A 20,475-nucleotide genomic window follows, 5' to 3' on the forward strand; every position below is an offset into this window, starting at 1 on the left:
ACTATTTCACTATAACTTTAACTTTCGTTCACTTTATTCTGCTGCTATGCTGACCGTTATTTGCGGACGCGTTCTCGGAGTCTTTATGATGACGACTGTCACTCTCAGAGTCGATGATGATGACTGTCACTCTCGGAGTCGATGATGATGATTGTCACTCTCGGAGTCGATGATGATGACTGACTAATGCGATCGAATGGCGATCTATATAAATGATTTGTTATCTTATGGGCTGGGCACATTCCTGTGTTATCTGAATATCCTATTACAGGAATTTTTATAGTTTTGTTATTCACGTATATGAGCGTGTGAAAAGTACATTTGATATTGTGGGAACTAGAGTGATAAGCGGGGTACATAACAGTTTGTAGAATTACCCGGTTTGCTTGGGTAGTTCTATATAGTAATTCTTCTTTGAATATAAAAACATTCTAATTCTTTGAATATGAAAACGTTTTGTTATGAAGTGAAAACTTGATCACAGAAAATAAGAAACATGATCTAAATCATGCATTTAAGTAAGCATATTATTTTTAACGTTTTCTGTTAGTTACAAACTACCGCTACTCGTATGTAGTATGTAGAATTACCCAGAAAACGGTTTAATGTATAATCTAGCTTTCTAGATTGATTATATTATATTAAACCAATAGCTATTTGGAATAAATCTGTCAGAAAATACGAAAAATGACAGTGATCTGGTTTACATTTTAAAATATAAAGCGACGATAATAATGCGAATTTAAGCATCAAAACCGTTTATACTTCGTGTCATCTCCTCCGCAGTTTATCGACGTGCCGAATTCTTGCACGGATGAACATTATTTGCAGCATTACACGCACGCGCAATCAATCCATCACGCGATATATACTTTCATCTCGTGAAAATGCGAGATAAACATGAAAAAATGTCGAAAAACCATCCCAACCCAACGTACCTATGTATGTACGAGGTATACGCATATTGTGTGTATATGCATATACACAATTTTTTTCATATTAAATTGTGCCCATGTATGCTTAAGGGGCGGAACACACCACCCACCCCTTGTCCCGAAGACGGAGAAGAAAAAAAAAGGAAAAAAAAAAAAACGCTCGTATTGATCGCTTTTGCGTACCAATATGAAATATGCTCCTTATTAAATTCTTTCATATTCAACCATCCAAAATTTCCAGTCCGAATTCCGGGGCAAGCACTTGACGAGAGCTCGTTCGAAATGTCAGCTTTCAGGTTCACCAGATCCAGAGCCGAGGGTCGCTCAAAGCTTAATCCATTCTTATTGCCGAGGAGACCATTGGGCCGTGTAATTTCCCGGCTGCATTCTGCTTCGACGTGACCCAGCTCAGAGCTCGCATAGCTCACTAAATTCACATTAAAACTCCTTTGTAAAATTCGACATATTTACGTCGTCCCCACTAACTCATCCCGAGCGGGTGCACGAAAGGGAAAACCGAGAAAATTTCCATCTTATCAACCTCCGAGGTCGAAAATAACGCCATCCGTTAAAACTGTCGCCCATAAAGTAAACTGATGTCATGCGACTTGTCATCAATACCTCTCCACCTGAAGCCTCCGCCATCAGTTTCACGGGGGTCGTGGGGTAGACAAAAACCTCCCCATTACCCTGACATGAACAACAGAATGAACCCAATAACTCTCCATTTCCCATGCATACATACGTACATATGTATATCGAAATAGCGGGTCGTTACCATCCACTATCGCATATTTCCCTTTGCGTTTTTGTTCCCCGCTATCGAGCAATCAACGATATTGATACGCTCGAGTGAGACAATTCCTGGAAAATATTCAAACATCCGTTGGATTTTTTCGCCATTCCCTGAAGACTCCGCGCGTGTGTGTGCTTTGAATGACGGGGGTGGGTTTTCTTCATCCGGATATCCATTAGATTTGGTTAAACCCAGCCTCAATTGCGGTGCATTCGATTCTTTCCACTGGAGTAGACACAATCGGCGTGTTTAAACGCCTCTACCAACGCCTGAACAAATCAATCGATCTGACAAACCGATTAATCGATCAACGCCAAACTTCACCACTAACCCATCAGTCCAACGGGAAAAACAATCACACGTTACAATCAACTCGATGGAACGCGAGAGTGTGGACATTTTTTTGCTTTCAATTCAATACACTCATAGAATATTTCCTAAGCACATATATACGTACATACAAACAATAAGAGAAATCTAAAAAAATACACTCATAGAATATTTCCTAAGCACATATATACGTACATACAAACAATAAGAGAAATCTAAAAAAAAATGAATTAACTATTAAAATAGCTCTTGCTTTATACCTACATATGTATTTAGATAATAAAAGATTTTATATTGCTATTGACTATAGATCGGATTCCAATTGCAGCAGAATAATACCTACAAGGCCCAAACTATTCCATCAGCTTATCATATATATAAAGACGGTAATCTGTGTGTGTGTGTGTGTAGGTGTGTGTGTGTGTGTGTGTGTGTCCTAACTCTCGCCGAACATAATGAACGAATCGATAAAAATCGATTAATTCATTTTTCGATGAGACGACTTTTTCGCGACTCGAACCGATCACCCCAAATAGCCTGAATATGGGTCTAAATTGAGCTAATGGTCTCGGACATCACGCCAAATCCAATTTTTCATTTTGCCTTTTTTTTTAAACATTAATTGAAATATTCCTTCTCGCCATATAAAAATACGTAATTTTAATAATTTCATTAAGCGAGGTTTTGAACCATTTTTTATTTATTTATTTTCAATTAAATTATAATTATAATTTAAATTTAAATTATTTATATTTTGACGATATTCGAGAAAAAAATTGATTTCATTCACCGCGGGCGCCGGGAATCGAACCTCGGACCCTCCGATCCAAACGCAATGGCCCTCACGAGCTCGCGTCGCATGCCATATCCTCGCCCAGAATACGTGTTGTAAATACACATCATATGTATATGCACGTAATTTGTTATGTGTAATAATAATATTCAACGTTACGAGGTCAATGACCGTTTGTGTATAATCGGAAAATATTACATTCTGTTAACGTTTACTTTAAGAATTGAAAATTATTACAAATAAAGAATTGAAAACTATCTATGAGAGTCTACGAAAATAACGGTTCCGGTTCCGGATTTTTTTTTTAGTTTTATACGGGTATATAATAATTTTATACCCATGTGATGATATTTCATCGGGCTATTCACTAGTATATAATACTAGCTGAACCCAGCATGCGTTGCAACGCCACAATAACGCATGCAATTCCCGTTCCCGTTCCCTATTCCTTTCTCTATCCCGTTTCCGTTCCCATTTGTTGGAAAAACGCAGGCAGCGAACACGTTGGTCTCGACGCGAAAACATTTGACATTATAGTTTTGCAATGACACCCATTCCCGTTTTTCCCGTTTTTTTTTTTCACAGTAATCTTCCCGGACATGCATTCAATAAATCCTAAAAGTTTCATCGTAATCGGTTCAGTGGTTTAGGAGCCTATTCGAGACACACACACACAGACATTCATTTTTATATAAATAGATTTTCAAAATGATTATACATACATATACCTGATATTGCATGTTTCTTACTACAATATGTACTACCTTTATAGTACTCAAAATATAATACAATATTATTACATTAAATGCAATTATTTTCGTTGCAATCGGGAACCTTCCGAAAAAGGTATAGCATTATTTTAAAATTCTTTTCTTTTACATACATATATATATACAATGATACATTGAAATAATATTTCAAGTGAAAATATGTAATTTTTAGTAGTGAAAATATATTTTCACCAATTCAAGCAGTGAAAATGTATCAAACAATGAATTTACAACGTTTAGCTCTATAAGTTTAACCCTAACAACCCAATCTTAAATGAATAGGGCCAACCCTTACTTAAACTAACCGTTCATAACCCTTAAATAATACGCGTATTTTCGGTGTCTTCCAGCTGATTTAGATTGAAATTTTAGTTATTATTTTAATCCATCATGCACACTCGTCTTAACAGATTGATCCAAAACGATGTATGTGGTATACAGGTTAAAAATTATTAGTCATATATACAGGTATACAACCATATATTTACATTAGACACGACATCTATGGTCAAACATTGTACAAAAGTATTATACAAGACAAATACAAACATCGATTAAACATTAAACATCAATCCACTGAGTCATATATGAACAAATTTGCAGCATTTATACAAATCGGTGAAATTCGAAAGTCTGCGAGGGAATCGATAAAGGTTAAAATAAATAAAATAAAATATAAAGATAAATTTTTTGGAACCATGTCAATGAAAATTGAAGATACATTGGTATACTCTGATAGGATACGATCGACCTGGAGTCACAAAGCACGTCAGCAGCAATCAGTAAGACTCGAACCCGTGACTACTATGTTCGAACGCATATATGCTAACTATTAGTCCACGCTGCTGGTTTTATTTTAGGACCCCAGTTTTGCTCTTGTAGAGGTCATTTTTGTGAAACCTTTTCGATATTATTGATGCCCCTATCCGATGTTTCGTTATGATCTAATTTGTCTTCTTCGAAAATGTGTAACATTATTTAAAACATTTACATATACATAAACCTTAGTTATCTTTTACATTCCCAAAGGTAAAAATGATACCATAACCTTTAGCAATAAACTTATTTGGAATGCAAAAATAAGTCTAGTATGTAAATATGTATATATGTATACATAAATGGGACTCTCTGTTATTTTATTTGAAAACCTTTAAGTACGACTTAAAAGTTTAACGTTTACTTGGAATGTTTTTCTTTAGACAAATCGTAAAATTTCAAGACAGGAAATGCATTATACCCGCTTTTTCCGGAAGCCTAGCTAATGACTTCTACCTCTACTATACTTAAAGCGACAAAACTGCATAAATAACATAAACTAAGAGTACTTCCGACTTTATAAAATAAAAACGTGGTACTAAACGATTCTGCAGAAAACACCAAGTCTGAAAAAAATTTTTAATTGAATACAATACGCAAGAATTTCACAAATATGCAAACTTACATATACCTATGTATATAAACAGTACTTGCAGGACTCTTTGGAATAGTTTTACCTCATCTCGTCCTTAAAGCACAATGGTGGTAATCAACAGGACTTTTTTTATTTTTAAAAACAAAAACAAACATCATTACAACGTACATATGTATGTATAAAACATTGACATCAAAAATTTTCTAAAAATGATGATTCTTGCAATTTTTATTATCATTCTATTATTGTATAAATTTTGGTTTTCATTTTCTATTGTTGTTCTCCTTTCGAAATTTAAAATAGTGACTTTGGAAGGAGATTTAATATGAAAGCTCATAGTATTTTTAAGTACATTGAAAATGTAACCAATTAATAATTTTAGTTTATCAATTTTTTAGTTTCACTTCGTCAATTAGTCTAACTAACTTCCTACACTCTTCGGATCGCTTTGAAACTTTGCCATTTTGCGAGGTTTGGCCACCAATAGAGCTTTCAATTGGCTCTTAAACACGTTTAAGAATCCAAAAAATTTGGAGGGGGTGACAGCTTACCCATTTCAAATAGCCAGTAGCCTTTTTTGTTTGACTTTCCACCCCCCACTCGTTTTGAAGGGCGGACCGTCCTTCAAAACCGTCTTAACGTCCCGAACCGGGGTCGAGTAAGACCCCAATATTTTTTAATCAAAACACAGCTTTTTTCAATACAAATGGGTTCAATATATATATTATTAATTATTTTATACATCAACATAAAAAAGTTTTAGTCCTATAGCATGTTTTTTTGAATTTTTTTGTATTAAAAAATAACGACAAGCATCAACACGCAAACGCACATAGGTAAGGCCAACAGGCGACTGCATGACTCAATAGCCACGCGCCAAAAGCGACGAAAACAATAGCTTACGAAAATATAGTCTCTTTATCTCGCATTGATTCATCGATCAACAAGAATATGCAAGCGAACAGACAAAAACCTGTCTTATCGCTACCGCCTTTAAATCATACTTTGGAACTTAGAAATGTATGAATGTATTTTTTTACGATGTACCCCTTTTTTAAATCAAAAAAATCTATTAAAATAAATTTCTTGTAGTTCATTCTAGGAATACAAGAAATATAGGGTGTATATATAGCTTTGAAAACCACATAGTTATTACGAAAAACGTAAAAATTGAGTCACTTGCATACCCCACTTCGGTGAGGGAGCGTTAAATGCCTTTCGCACAATATCTTATATAATAATATTTGTACTATAGGCTCTCATATGTATATATGTTTACTTGACCAATCATATTACATACATGTGTATATTGTATGGATGAAAGCTTCGAACAATTTGAGAATCACTATCGCGTCCGAAAAACGACGCACTCACGAAAATTCTTGATAAATTCAAACAAAAGATTTTCATAGAAAAAAGAGGAAACGGCAGCCTTTTCTATCCCTAGCAATAAAGTACGATCCGAGCCGGATAACAGGGATGAAAGGGAAAGAGCATTTTCTTCACAACTGACATAGCCCCGAGCCGTACAACACGGCCTGCTAAACCGTACCCGAACAGAGCTCGCTTCTGTTTCAGGACTTCATTCCTGTGTACTTTTTCTTCTCAGCATCGTTTTTTTTCCATTCTTTTTGTAGAGCTGCCCTCTACTGACATTCCACTACTTCCACTTTTCTCTCGTCAGTGTTCCCAGCAGTGTAGCGATAAAATTTATTTGTGCACCGCTTCGATAGCGAGCGGCTACAGACCGTAATGGATGAATTCCTACAATGCAGTCGATTAAGGCTGGATTAGCCGAGCGTATTATTGGCTGCGAAATAATGGGCTTCGGAGCTGCACCAGCAAAGGTTGAGAGCTTGTTTATAAGGGAGGTATGGTCAAGGTGGAGTAATTGAATTGCAACCCCATCGCAGACGACTCGACCACCCCTATCCCCCCCCTGCAAAATAGTTTTTAAGTAGTGTCTATACATCACCTCTATTAGTACGTTGGGAAATCTCGACGATCTCTCCTCCTTATGGTTAGGACTTTTTATTGCAACGCCCGCCTGGTTAGCCTCGTACAGATAAATGTCAAAATAATCGCATTGTAAATCTCGAACCGTGCCAAGAAACCGTTTCAAACGTTGCATTAATCATAAAACAGACACTTGCCTTTCATATAAAGAACGTTTATGGCTCTGAGCTGAAGCATGGCAATTGCTTTATTCATTTATCTGACATAAAACGTACTCAATTTTAATTCTCAATATGTACATACATACATATGTACTTACTTTTGTTCAATTAATTTTTATTTTCAAATGCTTTTTATTATTACTAAATATACTTCTTATATATATTTTAATAGCTATTGATCTACTGATCATTTTCTATTTTACAATTTAATTTAATTTGGTTAGTAATCATAGTATTATATTATTCTAATGTTAATGTACAGCATAATAAGAAAAAGAGCTCAAAAACCTATTTACAATTCTTATAAATGCTCATAATACGTCTAATACATAATATTAATTAAAGACTCTCTAAAGTCGATGACCTAAAGCAGATTGTGTTTAGGTAATCTGTGTGTTAATTTAATTTAATGATGCATAGTTGTATTGAACTGTCAATTTGAAGAATTTAGACCAAATTTAGAATATAAATAATCCAGCAGCGTGACTCGACGGTTGCGTTGATATTAAGCACCGAAATTTAGCCGGGTTCGATCCTATGAGCTTACCTTAATTGAAAATAATTTACTCCGAGTATAATCTTCATTGCTGCTGGACAGGCTTGGATATTTATGACTCCAAGTAGATCGTTTCCTATCAGACGCTGTACTATAATAGTCGTTTCGACTCGACATACATATGTACGTCACAGCTAAATCACTGCCAAAAAGTATATACGAATACAATAACAAAAGAAAAAACACTTGGCATAGAATTTAGTGCCATCTATTGAAAATTTATTTAATTAATTAATTTTTCTATTGTTTTTTATATTGTTTATATGTAGGTAAGTAGGTGGGTAATTTTTACTATTTTTTTCATATTAAACAATTAAATATGAATATTAAATTCGATATATTTAAAAGGTGTGTGGGGATTGACGAGCACATAACCGACGACACATTTATTTTATTTAATAACTTAATATGCCAACACCCATGCAATGATATGTCATCGGATACAACACTAGTTTAATTTATTAGCGAATAAATAACGTATATATATATAAGAAAGTATAAAAGCTTGTTATATTAAGATTAAATGAAATGAGAGTGAATGAGAGTGAAAGAAGTAACTTTTCATCATCATCTACAGCCATTCACCATCCACTGCTAGATGAAGGCCTCTCCAACACGCTTCCACTCATCTCTGTTTTGCGCCACACTCATCCATCCCGACGGAAGACACACTGCGGTCTTCCTTTTACCCTTTTGCATTCTCTCGGGTACCATTCAAGCACTTCAAGTAACTTTTAGCACTGTTTAAATGTAATGTGAAGGGATGATAGAAAGCCGAGTTTGGGTGGCTAGCTGTCATCTCTCCGATGTAAATTTTAATGAGTTCGTTAATGATTAAACTCATCTACTTTGAGACATTAGCTTACTTCAATGCTAGCTAACCCCCCGTATGTCGGTAAGATACCAAAGAAATCTGAACAGTGACAGTGGTTCAAAATCAGATCGCAGTATTTTTACTGTTAGGAATGTCACTGAACTAATACATATGTAGAGTGGAGCTTGTAAAATAATAGGGATTACGTTATGCACTTTTCTATGTAACAATCCTGTACTTTTAGTTGAATTGCTTTACTGATGAGATCGCTGCCTTTTTGTTTCAGGGTGCATCTTCCAGCTTAGTAGTAAAATTTGCTGACAATGAAAAGGAAAGACAACTAAGACGTATGCAGCAGATGGCCGGCAACATGAGCCTTTTAAACCCGTTCGTCTTTAATCAATTCGGAGCTTATGGAGCTTATGCGCAGGTAATGTTAAACGTATGTCGAACAATGTACTACATTATCGTATACACTATATAAGATTTAAACTGGGTATATTTTCCATAAAAGTACATAAAAGCTTTTTTTCCCGATTTTTTTCTCCCAAATTGAAAAAAAGTTTTTAAATGTTCATTTTTCAATTCGAACGGAGGCAGACTTAATGGATTTTTGCTGAAATAATTCCCTTCAGCGGTGGTGAGGGGTGAATATTGTGCTGACAATTATCAGAGGCTGCCCGTTCTCTCCCCGCGCTCACCGAAAACTTCATATTCGATCTGAAGTTTCTCATTGGATTCTGAATTGAAATTTTCTCCCCTGCAAACTAAGTTACGATCGGGGCGCCCCCGAAAGTATAAATCATAACTGTGTAAATTTAATTAAATAATTCCGACCAGTAAAAGCTAGTGAATTTTAAGCTCGCGCTTCCCACCAGTCCACGCAAAAGATAATTTCGCGGACGCTGCAAATAATTCGAATTTTGGTAAATAATTCGAATTTCCTCCCTCGCACTTTGAACGACGACTCATCTTTTCAACCCCTCCCCCCCCCCCCCCTTTTCTTCGCGTTGTCAATGTTGCCAGCTCGCGATATTTGTTATCTGGCCGAAATTGTAATTGCACAACTTTGAACTTCATTAATCTCCAGTGCGCGCGTAATTAATCAGCATTCAGATCGTAAATTCCGAATTAGGATGCGGCCCTGAAACGGGTGTAAATTCTGGCTTTTGAAAATATACCTAGCTTAAATCTGTAAAATGAAAACACCCGCTATAAAACTGTATCGTTTTAAATCCGTAATGCAATTATAAACTATATATTAACCTATGAAAATCCTTGATTAATTCAAATCATATACACCTATATTCAATATGGCGCGTAGATAAAAATCGTTCGAAATAAATTCAAATTACAAAAAATGCATAATTTATTCAACTCAGTCGAAGCATAAATATAATGAATTCATTTAAATTATAATCACATTGAAATTTTTTTAAAAATACTCAACCTAACACATTATAAAAGCATAAAAAATACCTTTCACACTTTTATATAAGATTTTTCTGCGAAATATTAAAATAATTCAAATTATTATTAATCACACATGTAGAAAATAACTCACTTTCATTTAACAATATTTAAATTCTATTAAATATAAGAATCAAAAATAAATAATTGAACACATTTACTATAAAAAGTTGCTGCAACTTTTGACTTGTTGCCCTTGGAGACTCAAGTTGCCACTTCTATATATCAGTCACTAGCTAGTCCCTACATACATAGGTGGCAAAACGTTAACTAACATCGGTTTTCTCCCTCACACGCGATCTCGCTCGCACGCGTTAGATCAAAGTGGTGCGTACGGTACTAAAATGGCCGCGGCCACCAAGTTGCGATGCTCTGCTATATATATGAATGTGTATCGCTTATGCGGCGGCCCACTTGTGAGCAGTGAATCAGCTGGCTTCTGCAACAGTTCGTTTTCTTTTTGACACTATCAGATGGCGCCTAAGTTCAACGGCGAGATGTGCGATGAAGCGTGGTTGCAACAACAAGCCGCGCTAATGGCGGCCGCCACCGCTCAGGGATCTTTCATCAACCCAATGGCAGCACTTGCATCACAACTGCCACACGCCCTCAATGGCATGCCCAACTCGGTTGTGCCACCCACCTCAGGTAACGTTATTCATTCCTAACTGTGAACATTCTGTATTATATATGTCTGTTAAATGTGTTTGCCACTGTCACTGTGTTGCCGCAACTTCACTGTGTTGCCGCAACTTCGCTGCGCCAGCCTAATGAGTGCACTCTACCCAGCTGTGTGGGTTTCAACTTATTTCAATCGACAACATCCAAAAACATAAAAACAAAACCACACATTGGTAGAGTGTGCTCATAGTAAACATAGAAGAAACACACGCAATGTCACAATGTGTCACAGCTTCGTATATACCGTAGCAATAAATGTTGTGTGGATAAACATTTGTATGCACTGACGCAACTTTATATATTGCTTGCATGAAGATGTTTGTATCACTGGTTTGTATATGCAGAGGCAACTGTTGCTGTTGTATGGAAATATTGCAATAGTTTACTATTTACATTTTAAACCTAAAATTAAAAAGCTTCATGTTGCTTTTTATAAGAAATGTTGCATTTTGAAATCAGAATATATAAAAACTTCATATTAGAATGGATTTTGTTTTTTTTTTTAATATAATGTAACAAAGCACAATTCGCAACCTATCTATCACAGTACATCAATTGACTTATAAACAAAAAAAGCAACATTGCAACTTATTCAGCAACCGAATCCAACAAAGCAACAAGTGCTACTTGACGAAATCCAAACAGGATTACATAGAATATAATGTAAATTCCACACAACATAAAAATCATGACTTGAAACGGCAACCAGACCTTAATATAACCTAACTAGCCTAATCACCGACGTGTTACTTCTATGTGTAGGCAAATACTTATTGTTGCAGTCGCACGTTGCATGTTTGTGGCTTGGGCAACATGCATGTTGACTGTGCTACTTGTGTGTATGTATGTCTACTTGCAAGCTCAAACCGTGTCATAGGTGTACACAACATTGCGACCGATCGACCGACGCGACGCGACGCGTTGCAATTATTAGAGGTCGTAAAATTTTTATTGACCGTTTAAGTGCCGCGAGACGTTAACGTGCACATAGTCACCCTCGTTTTACGAGTCGCGTTTACGTGACCGCGTTCGCAGACGCGCTTTATCTCCATGCACGACTACATACTATCATTATTGAAATTTGTGTATTAAACACATGTATTATGCGTTCCGTAGTAAATTTTTAATCTTCTCCGTCAAATTGTCGATATATCTTCCAAGATGATTGATTCTGGGTTGAAACTTCTATAGTTTGAGAGTCTCAAATATGAAAAGCCAGTGGGGCTTGCTGAAAAACGTGATGGGGGGGGGTCTTTAAGAGATATTATTAGAGGTCGGAATCTGAAGGGGCCGGAAACGTGCCGCCTATTGTTCCATTGTTGTAAATCCTTTGTGAAAAAGGTTCGGCAAACCTTTAACAATGCATTTACAATCTTTGAACAATAAACAGCCCCTTCAGATTCCGAGCTCTAGATATTATGTACCAGTTTGATGTAGAAAACTGGCAGTAATGATCCATTTCCATGGAGTGCAGCCGTGATTGATTGCATTCGCGCCACAAATCTTCGATGGTCAGTGCTCATCGACCAATGGGTGACCAGTACCCATCGTCCAATCAGCGATCGAGACTTGAAAGCCTATGAGCGAGCGGTGCTCAACAGCCAATGAGGTCTCGCGACTGATCGACCAATAATAGCTTTCACTACGTTGAGTATAAAAGGCTGGCGGATTGCTCCGTATGATCATTCCAAGTTAGCTGTCCGAGATGTGAATAATAAACTATAACATATGTATTTTCCTCCAATCTAGAAACCCTTCTTTACCTCCATGCAATAATATTCCGAATGTACATATACAGAGGCGTCATTTCAGCTTTTCCCAGGGGGGGGGCAAAATTTTTGACCAGTAAGAAATTACTTTCTAGGGGGGGGGTGTATTATATTTAAAAAATTAGTTTATATAATTTTTAACTATTTCTTTTAATCATTTTTTTATTTATATATTTTTATCAAAAAAAAATATAGTAAAATAATTTTAAAAAATCTATTTGGAGACTTGGGTATAAACGCATATTTATAAAGTACAACCAAATGACGCCCTTGTACATATATAATTAAAAAATGGCCACACTGAAAAAAATACCCCGGAACATTGGGAGGTATTACATTATCAATACGGATCGTGATTCTAGTATCGCGAATTTCACAACAGCCCAGATACACTACTGATTATCACAATACTAACCTATTACACTGTCAATACGGATCGTGTGATAATATTGATAGTGTAATATGCCCCATTGGAAGGTTTAGATAGATCTGGTCGCAGCTATGCTTTGCGGAAATGGACCTTAATACTGCAAGTGATAATGTAGATTTAAGAAAGTTGACGCTAATATATCGAATTGAATGTACCCACTTTATTTAAAGTGAGCATCTACAGTGTAGATTTTAAACGATACACAATCACTGGAATGCAGTGAAATTCTCTCTATCTCAATCACGCAGCTTTAATTGTGTACGTACCGGGTCTTCCTTACGGCACAAACTATGAGTTGATGAAGACTCGAAAAATGAACTCGTACCAAAGCATTAAGATTGGGAATAGGGGATAGTAAGTATGCGTGATATTCATGCGAGGAGCCGACGAAACCGTCTACCCCCACTCCTAATCTTATTTATTTGATACGAGTTAATTTTTCGAGTCTTCATCAACTTTTATGTTATAACTAGAGGTAGGAACGGAAGCGTGCCGTTTATTGTTCAATTGTTGTAAATGCTTTGTAAAAAAGGTTCGACAAACCTTTAACAATGCATTTACAACATTTGAACAATAAACGGCCGCCTCAGGGTCCGGGCTTTAGTTATAACTAGTCACCGGACCCAGAAGGTGCCGCGTATTGTTCAAAGGTTGTAAATGCATTGTTAAAGGTTTGCCGAACCTTTTTTACAATGGATTTACAACAATGGAACAATGTATAGCACTGTGACTATCCTACCTCTAGTTATAACTAGAGGTAGGATAGTCACGTTGTTGTAAATCTTTTGTAAAAAAGGTTCGGCAAACCTTTAACAATGCATTTACAACATTTGAACAATAAACGGCCCCCTCGGAGTTCGGGCTTTGGTTATAACTAGAGGTAGGATAGTCACAGTGCTATCCATTGTTCGGCAAACCTTTAACAATGCATTTACAACCTTTGAACAATACACGGCCCCCTCAGGCTCCGGTGACTAGTTATAACATCAGAGTTTATGCCGTAAGGACCACCAGTGTACCAGCAGGTCACAAATGCGTGCGCGAGCGTGCTCTTGTGTCTCACTCACGCCCGTCACTTTATGTGTGAGTGAGCGAGAAAGAGAAAGATTCAACGCATGCCCATAACTTTGGCAGGTGTCTTACAACTATCAACTTGACATGTCCAATGACAAGCCCGCTATACTTGTTGGTGCGCCAATTCATTCGTGCGTTTGTATAAATAGGTTTGGCGATAGGCACAGGAGGGGCGCAGCCCTTAAACGGTGCTTTGCCCTCATTGCCATCACCGACGATGCCCACATTCAACATGGCGGCGCAGACACCCAATGGGCAGCCACCCCCTCAGGAGTCCGTTTATACCAACGGAATCCACCAGAACTTCAACGGACGTAAGCACGACAAACTTGAACCAAATAAATATAGGCAAAAGCAATCCAACCAAATGCACTGTCATCCAGAATTGGGCGGAAACAATCATCTTGAAAATGAACACTTTGATAAATAAAAAGATAAATTCACTAGTTAAATAAAACAAAAAATGACTTTGCGACAAAGTACTTCATTTTGAAGTGTTAATTTTCAAACTGATCGTATGATTGTTTCTACCTCACTCTGTGCGAACAGTGCTGATGTTGTTTGCCGATATTTCCAGATCACCCCGAACTGATATCGGCGGTGCCAGTGACGGCGCAAGGTTTGCCAAATGGGGAGGCAGCCCTTCAGCACGCAGCTTTCCCCGGCATGCAGCCTTACCCCGGCGTCGGTGAGTCCCGTCGTATATAAGATCCACCCCTATCTTATTAAGTGACAAACGAAGCACTTCAGCCACTGTCCACTCGCAAGCACTATCAAAGATGGCGGCGGATTAACCACTTAATCGCCACGCATTACCTCTTGAATATATCACAAACTAACGAAAAATATTTACTTTTTTCGATTAGTATCACAGGATATTTTTAGATGTCGCTGTAAAATTAATTTCGAGCCTTAAATGCGAAGGAGCGCGCACCGGTGCGCTTATGGCGATGAAGTGGTTAAAGTTTTGAACGACGGGCGCGCCACCTACCGTCGACGAAACTGAAGCTTTGTTGCATCATTTATATAATACCTGTATGGGGGGTGGAAAAAAACAAAGGAAACCCTTTTACTTGTAATGGGAAGGTGGCTGAGTTGCTTTCAGTTTGGAAAAACATGTTTTTCCCTTTTTTATTTGACATTAAATTTTATGATTTTTTTTTTGTGATTTTTATTATCGTCTTGTGGATCGTCATAAATGTTGAACACAAATAAATATATATAAGTGTTTTGCACTCGTATTTACGTTTCAATGTCGTAAATTCAGTTTATATGGTTGTATTATGCTGTATTATGCGACAAGCAAAGTACGTTACAAGGGACACCAATAAAATAGAAACGTATAAATATTTAATTTTTTTCTTTCTTTTGGCATATCACAGCCCTCACTGGCTGAAGATTTGCGCGATGTTTCTTTTTTTAATTCAGGAAACATACCTATATATCACACCGTATTATTATTTCATATGATTTTATTGCGAAAATGTATCATCGCATCGACGTGTATACGTTATCTAGCCTAAATGCTAAATGTTGCATGATATTATTTATATATTTATTTTATTATAATTTGTTTTTACCATTTTTTTTTTAATATACAATATGAATACAAACGATTATATATTCTATACAAGACGAACATTTTTATATTATATTATAAATGTCACCTTTGCATGTCGAATGTATGTACATGCATATATAAAATAAATACCATAAAAAACAACACGAAACAGTGACCTAATTCAGGAATAGCAATCATAATTTTCATTTGAAATAATTTAGATAGTCATTTACAGATATATTGTAAATCTAATATATAATTTCGAAACAGACTTTGTATGTATGTAGGTTTTGATTCGTAGAATCAGTGACGTTATCGAAAAAATCAACGATATCGATTCCGTTTTCGATTCAGATTTCGACTCCGATTTTGATTTATATTCCGATTTCCAATTCCCATTTCAATTCCGATTTCATTTCCAATTCCGATTTCAGTTCCGATTTCCGGATATGATTTAAATTCCGATTCCGGATTTCTTGTTCAGTTCCGGTTCCGGATTCTTTTTTCATTTCTGGATCCGGGTTCCTTTTCCGTTCCGAATCCCGATTCCTTTTTATTGTAGTTTCAGAATGTTTACTATTAGATTAGCCATGTTTAAGCGGTTTATATTACAAATACCGAGCGAAGCCGGGTAAATTGACTAGTTTAAAATAATTATATTAAGAAATAGCATGAAAAACCTTACGAACGTATATTTAAATTTGAATAAAAAAACTCATACATCAGTCAAATTATAGTCTACATATATAGTTTGTAGCAGGGTTTCAAATAGATAATTCAACATATTTAAATCATTGCTATTTGTATTTTTGCTAAATATAGAAATTTCCAGAAAAACTATTAGAGTATAGGTCATTCCATTTACAAAGGCCTTTGTCTTTATTACACAATTATGTTTCATTTAAAACCAGACAGAGAGATAGATAGTAGATTCCTATAGATTTGCTCTGGTCTATTCCTAGCTCTGATTTTACAGCCAAAAAAATCTCTATAAACACTTATGTACCTATTTCGAAACGAATTTTAAATTGAAACACCCTTCCAATATGCATGGACGACCCTATTCTTTGGATTTTTTTTACCAATACTAAATGGATCCAAAAGGGGTCATCCACGCATGGCATGGGTAGTTTACTAATCAGTTTCTGACTCTAACATCATGAATCAACCATGCCGTTGACATATTTTTTTCGAAACTGGTAAATATGATACATCTTATTTATATATACATATATATATATATATATATTGATGCTATTTGTGTATATGTATGTGTATTCTACATGTGGTATGCACGCTGAATTGACAATATACATGGTGTTATGATTGTAATGATGTTCAGCAGCCTACCCCGCTGTTTACGGACAGTTCCCGCAGCCGATACCGCCGCCCATAACCACTATCGCAGCGCCCCAAAGAGAAGGTAAGTCGAGGCCTATGCCCTCAGATCACACCCTCATTCTCAAAACAGACCAAACAACACACCCTGTCATCCACAATCACCAACCCTTGCCCGTCTCGTCATATGGCGAGACTTAACAAGCCAGCCAGGCCTGTCGCCGACACTTCTTTTCAAATACTACAAAGAGATGCTAAAATCTAAACAAATTTTAATAATGAATTCAATACTTTGATACGAATCATTGTGGCTAAACTTGCATAGAAAAATATCAATGGAAAAATTTATATAAATAGCTTATAATAACATATTGCTCGGAGCATACTATGTAGTAACATATCGGGTCCTCGTCGAGTATAATAGTGATATAAATCAACGACTTGGCTATGTTTTACAAATATTATATTTAAATTCAATGACTTTGTAGGGTTTGGACAAATTTTCTATTCTATTTTTCATCATTGTATGATCTTTAGTTTAAAATTTTCATAATTATACTCTCAAAATAAATATAAAAGTCTGCATTCAGAAGTTTCTTCTCAAAATTGGTCAGATAAAGCTAATAAAAATATACCGTATAATTTAATTTTTTCACTATGACTAATCATTTCATTGTATTATTTTTAAATAAAAATCAGTTGGTGTCAAATTTAAGAAGTCTCTAGACCACTAATTTCGGCTAAAATAATGTAAATATAATAGCAATGAACCAACATTTAAAAAGATCATTAATTAACGAACAATTACCACTTTTATAAAAAGTTTCAAACTCCAAAACTTCCTTAATAAATTTACTATTATGGAGATGTCACCTTTGTGCTCTATCCATAATATTTAAATATCCTTTTTGGTGTACATTTTCAAAAGAACGACCGTTTTCTTCTACATTCGCTAAATTAAACCGCACTTTCCTGTATAACTTTACTAATATAACACTCTTCAATGCACTATATTTTATCATATCAAAAATTAACAAAAAACCAAGACTTTAAGCTCGAAAAAAAATGCATCTGCATTCGATACAAAAAAATATTGCATTGAACTTACACATAATTAATTATAAAAGATTATTTTCAGTTGACCGCTTCTACTTATACTGCAAAGATTGTGTGAATACACTTAACAGACAAATTTAAGATTAACCAATGAAATGACATTCATTTAAATGTTTTTGTGTTGACATGTAGTTATGTGTTGTGTCAATGTGTGTGCACTTCTGTTATGTTAATGTTTCGATGTTAACGTTGATGTTAATGTTTCGATGTTATAACATGTATAAATGTCTATCTTATGCTCAAATGATATCACCAACAATATTCTTTGATTTGCACATATCTATACAAGCTTGTGTGACTACTTTAATTAATACTCTACTATTTCTCACAGATTTTATTTTTATTTTACATTTATTTATTTTATTTTATTTTATTTTTATTACAATTAATGTACACTCGTCATTACAGATCGCTCCAGTGCGACGAGTGTATGAGAACGGTCAGACAACGTATACAGTACGTTCAATAAACATAGAATACAATAATTAATTAATCAAGTACTGAAATAATAATCACATATACATCTATGGATTATTTTTAGATTTTGTATTTATACACATAATAAACACGAAATTATAGAGACATCTATAGATTTCAGATTTCTGTGCATAATTTCTACAAATTATACACACAGATTTTTGTGACAACAGGAAATGATCTATTACCAATTTTCAGGAACCGTTTCAACAATGATCTGATAAAATTGGCAAACTCTGATATTGATTTGAAGTCACAAAACCCCCAAATCTAATCATCATTTTGACGAGTCGAACCATCGATCGCAGTGGTGCTAAATATATACGCTACCATTAAGCTAAATTGCTGGCTAGATAGATATATACCAGGAAGGCCTAACAGATAATAATCCTAGACAATTAATTACAAACATTGCAGCATTTTTATTACATAAATCGCTGTATTTCTAGAGGCTGATGAAAACGAAGTTAACAATTAATTAATTAATTAATTAATCCATAGAGACATATATGGATTTAGACTTGTACATAATTTTTCACATATTGTACATAAATAAAATTCAGATATTTGTGACATAGCGGGTAGGATGGCTTTTGCCAATTTGATGGAGGAACCGTTTTAACAATGAAATCAGATAAATTGGCAAACTCTGATAAGAAACGATCGACTTGGAGTCACAAATATCACAAAGTCTGACCAGCAGTATTAAAGATTAGGTAACCTCTCGGTGCTAAACATAAACCCGACCACTAAGCCGTACTGCTGGCTAAATAAATAATTTACATTTATACCTAACAACATTTTATTTTATTTTACTTTAGCAACGTTTGTCCATATGGCAACGTTTCATATTTGTCTAAAATTTTCATACCCGTATTAAAAGTAACAAATGTTTAGATATGTGTAAAATGTGCATATCTAGTTGATGTTTATCTATAGTTTATGATAATGCTATGCGCATATACAACGGACTTAACTCCAATGTCCATTGTTTATTTTTAAGACCTTCATGTTTGTATTATAGACAGATTTTTTGAGTTCTTTAAAGATTTTCTTATGTTCCCAGGATGCTCGATCTCTGGGCCCGAGGGCTGCAACCTTTTCATATACCACTTGCCGCAGGAGTTTGGAGACGCTGAACTGATGCAGATGTTCTTGCCATTCGGCAACGTTATAAGCAGCAAAGTTTTTATTGACAGAGCCACAAATCAAAGCAAATGCTTTGGTATGTACAATATGATGGATGAACCAAAAATTTACATTCGATATATTATACTTCGGAGTAATTGAGTGTGGTGGAAAATTTTCAATGTATTGTTACTAATTTTTCAGGATTTGTGTCATTCGACAATCCAACGTCTGCTCAAGCAGCAATTCAAGCGATGAACGGATTCCAAATTGGTATGAAACGTCTGAAGGTACAATTGAAGCGGCCCAAGGATGCCAACAGGCCTTACTAACCCAGCCCGAACTTAATACCAATCATTGGCTTCAGGCCATTTCTTAAGCCAAACTCAAAAGGTATATATGTATATATCACATTTCATACTTATAACATGAGTAGCTTATTCTTTCACCAACATTACAGGGTCCTATTGGAATGAATATCAACTATTTTACTCATATTTTTCAATCAACTATAGATATACATATAAGACTTCTCAATAAAACTAAAGATTTAAAATTTGTTTAAATAGAAATACAGAGTTCAATAGATAAATAAATTTAAAGTGAATTCTTAAGATTTCTGGGTACATCGGCTATGCCGTCTTTCCCAAGTATTCTTAAATAAATAAAATTATGTATGGTGATGACTCATTTCTAATCACTCATTATTTAGGTTGTGGCTATTTGCAGGTACTATATCTGCAAATTATTGGCTATTTGCAGGTACTATATCTGCGACAGGCGCAAAGCCTTCTGCGCATGCGCGTGAATTTTCACTGTCAGCGTGTTTACTGTTAAAATTTTGTTTTA

At 35.4% G+C, this 20,475-nt stretch overlaps 1 protein-coding gene across 6 annotated transcripts in view; it reads left to right on the forward strand.

The window, feature by feature from the left end:
* The window catches only part of bru3 (CUGBP Elav-like family member bruno 3), a 725,332-nt gene that overhangs the window by 704,056 nt on the left and 801 nt on the right, over nucleotides 1-20,475 (forward strand). For 3 of the 6 annotated variants that reach the window (XM_077439688.1, XM_077439685.1, XM_077439687.1), the window contains 7 exons: nucleotides 8,869-9,012; nucleotides 10,526-10,700; nucleotides 14,156-14,320; nucleotides 14,584-14,694; nucleotides 16,913-16,990; nucleotides 19,547-19,723; nucleotides 19,831-20,019. In XM_077439688.1, coding sequence (XP_077295814.1) covers nucleotides 8,869-9,012; nucleotides 10,526-10,700; nucleotides 14,156-14,320; nucleotides 14,584-14,694; nucleotides 16,913-16,990; nucleotides 19,547-19,723; nucleotides 19,831-19,958 — 978 coding nt within the window. In that variant the 3' untranslated portion in view covers nucleotides 19,959-20,019. Of the gene's footprint in view, nucleotides 1-8,868; nucleotides 9,013-10,525; nucleotides 10,701-14,155; nucleotides 14,321-14,583; nucleotides 14,695-16,909; nucleotides 16,991-19,546; nucleotides 19,724-19,830; nucleotides 20,020-20,475 lie in introns of all 6 variants that reach the window. The other 3 variants (XM_077439684.1, XM_077439686.1, XM_077439689.1) reach the window with 2 other exon arrangements.

Source organism: Arctopsyche grandis, chromosome 10 (genome assembly GCF_051622035.1).
Source record: "Arctopsyche grandis isolate Sample6627 chromosome 10, ASM5162203v2, whole genome shotgun sequence".
Classification (NCBI taxonomy): Eukaryota; Metazoa; Arthropoda; class Insecta; order Trichoptera; family Hydropsychidae; genus Arctopsyche; species Arctopsyche grandis.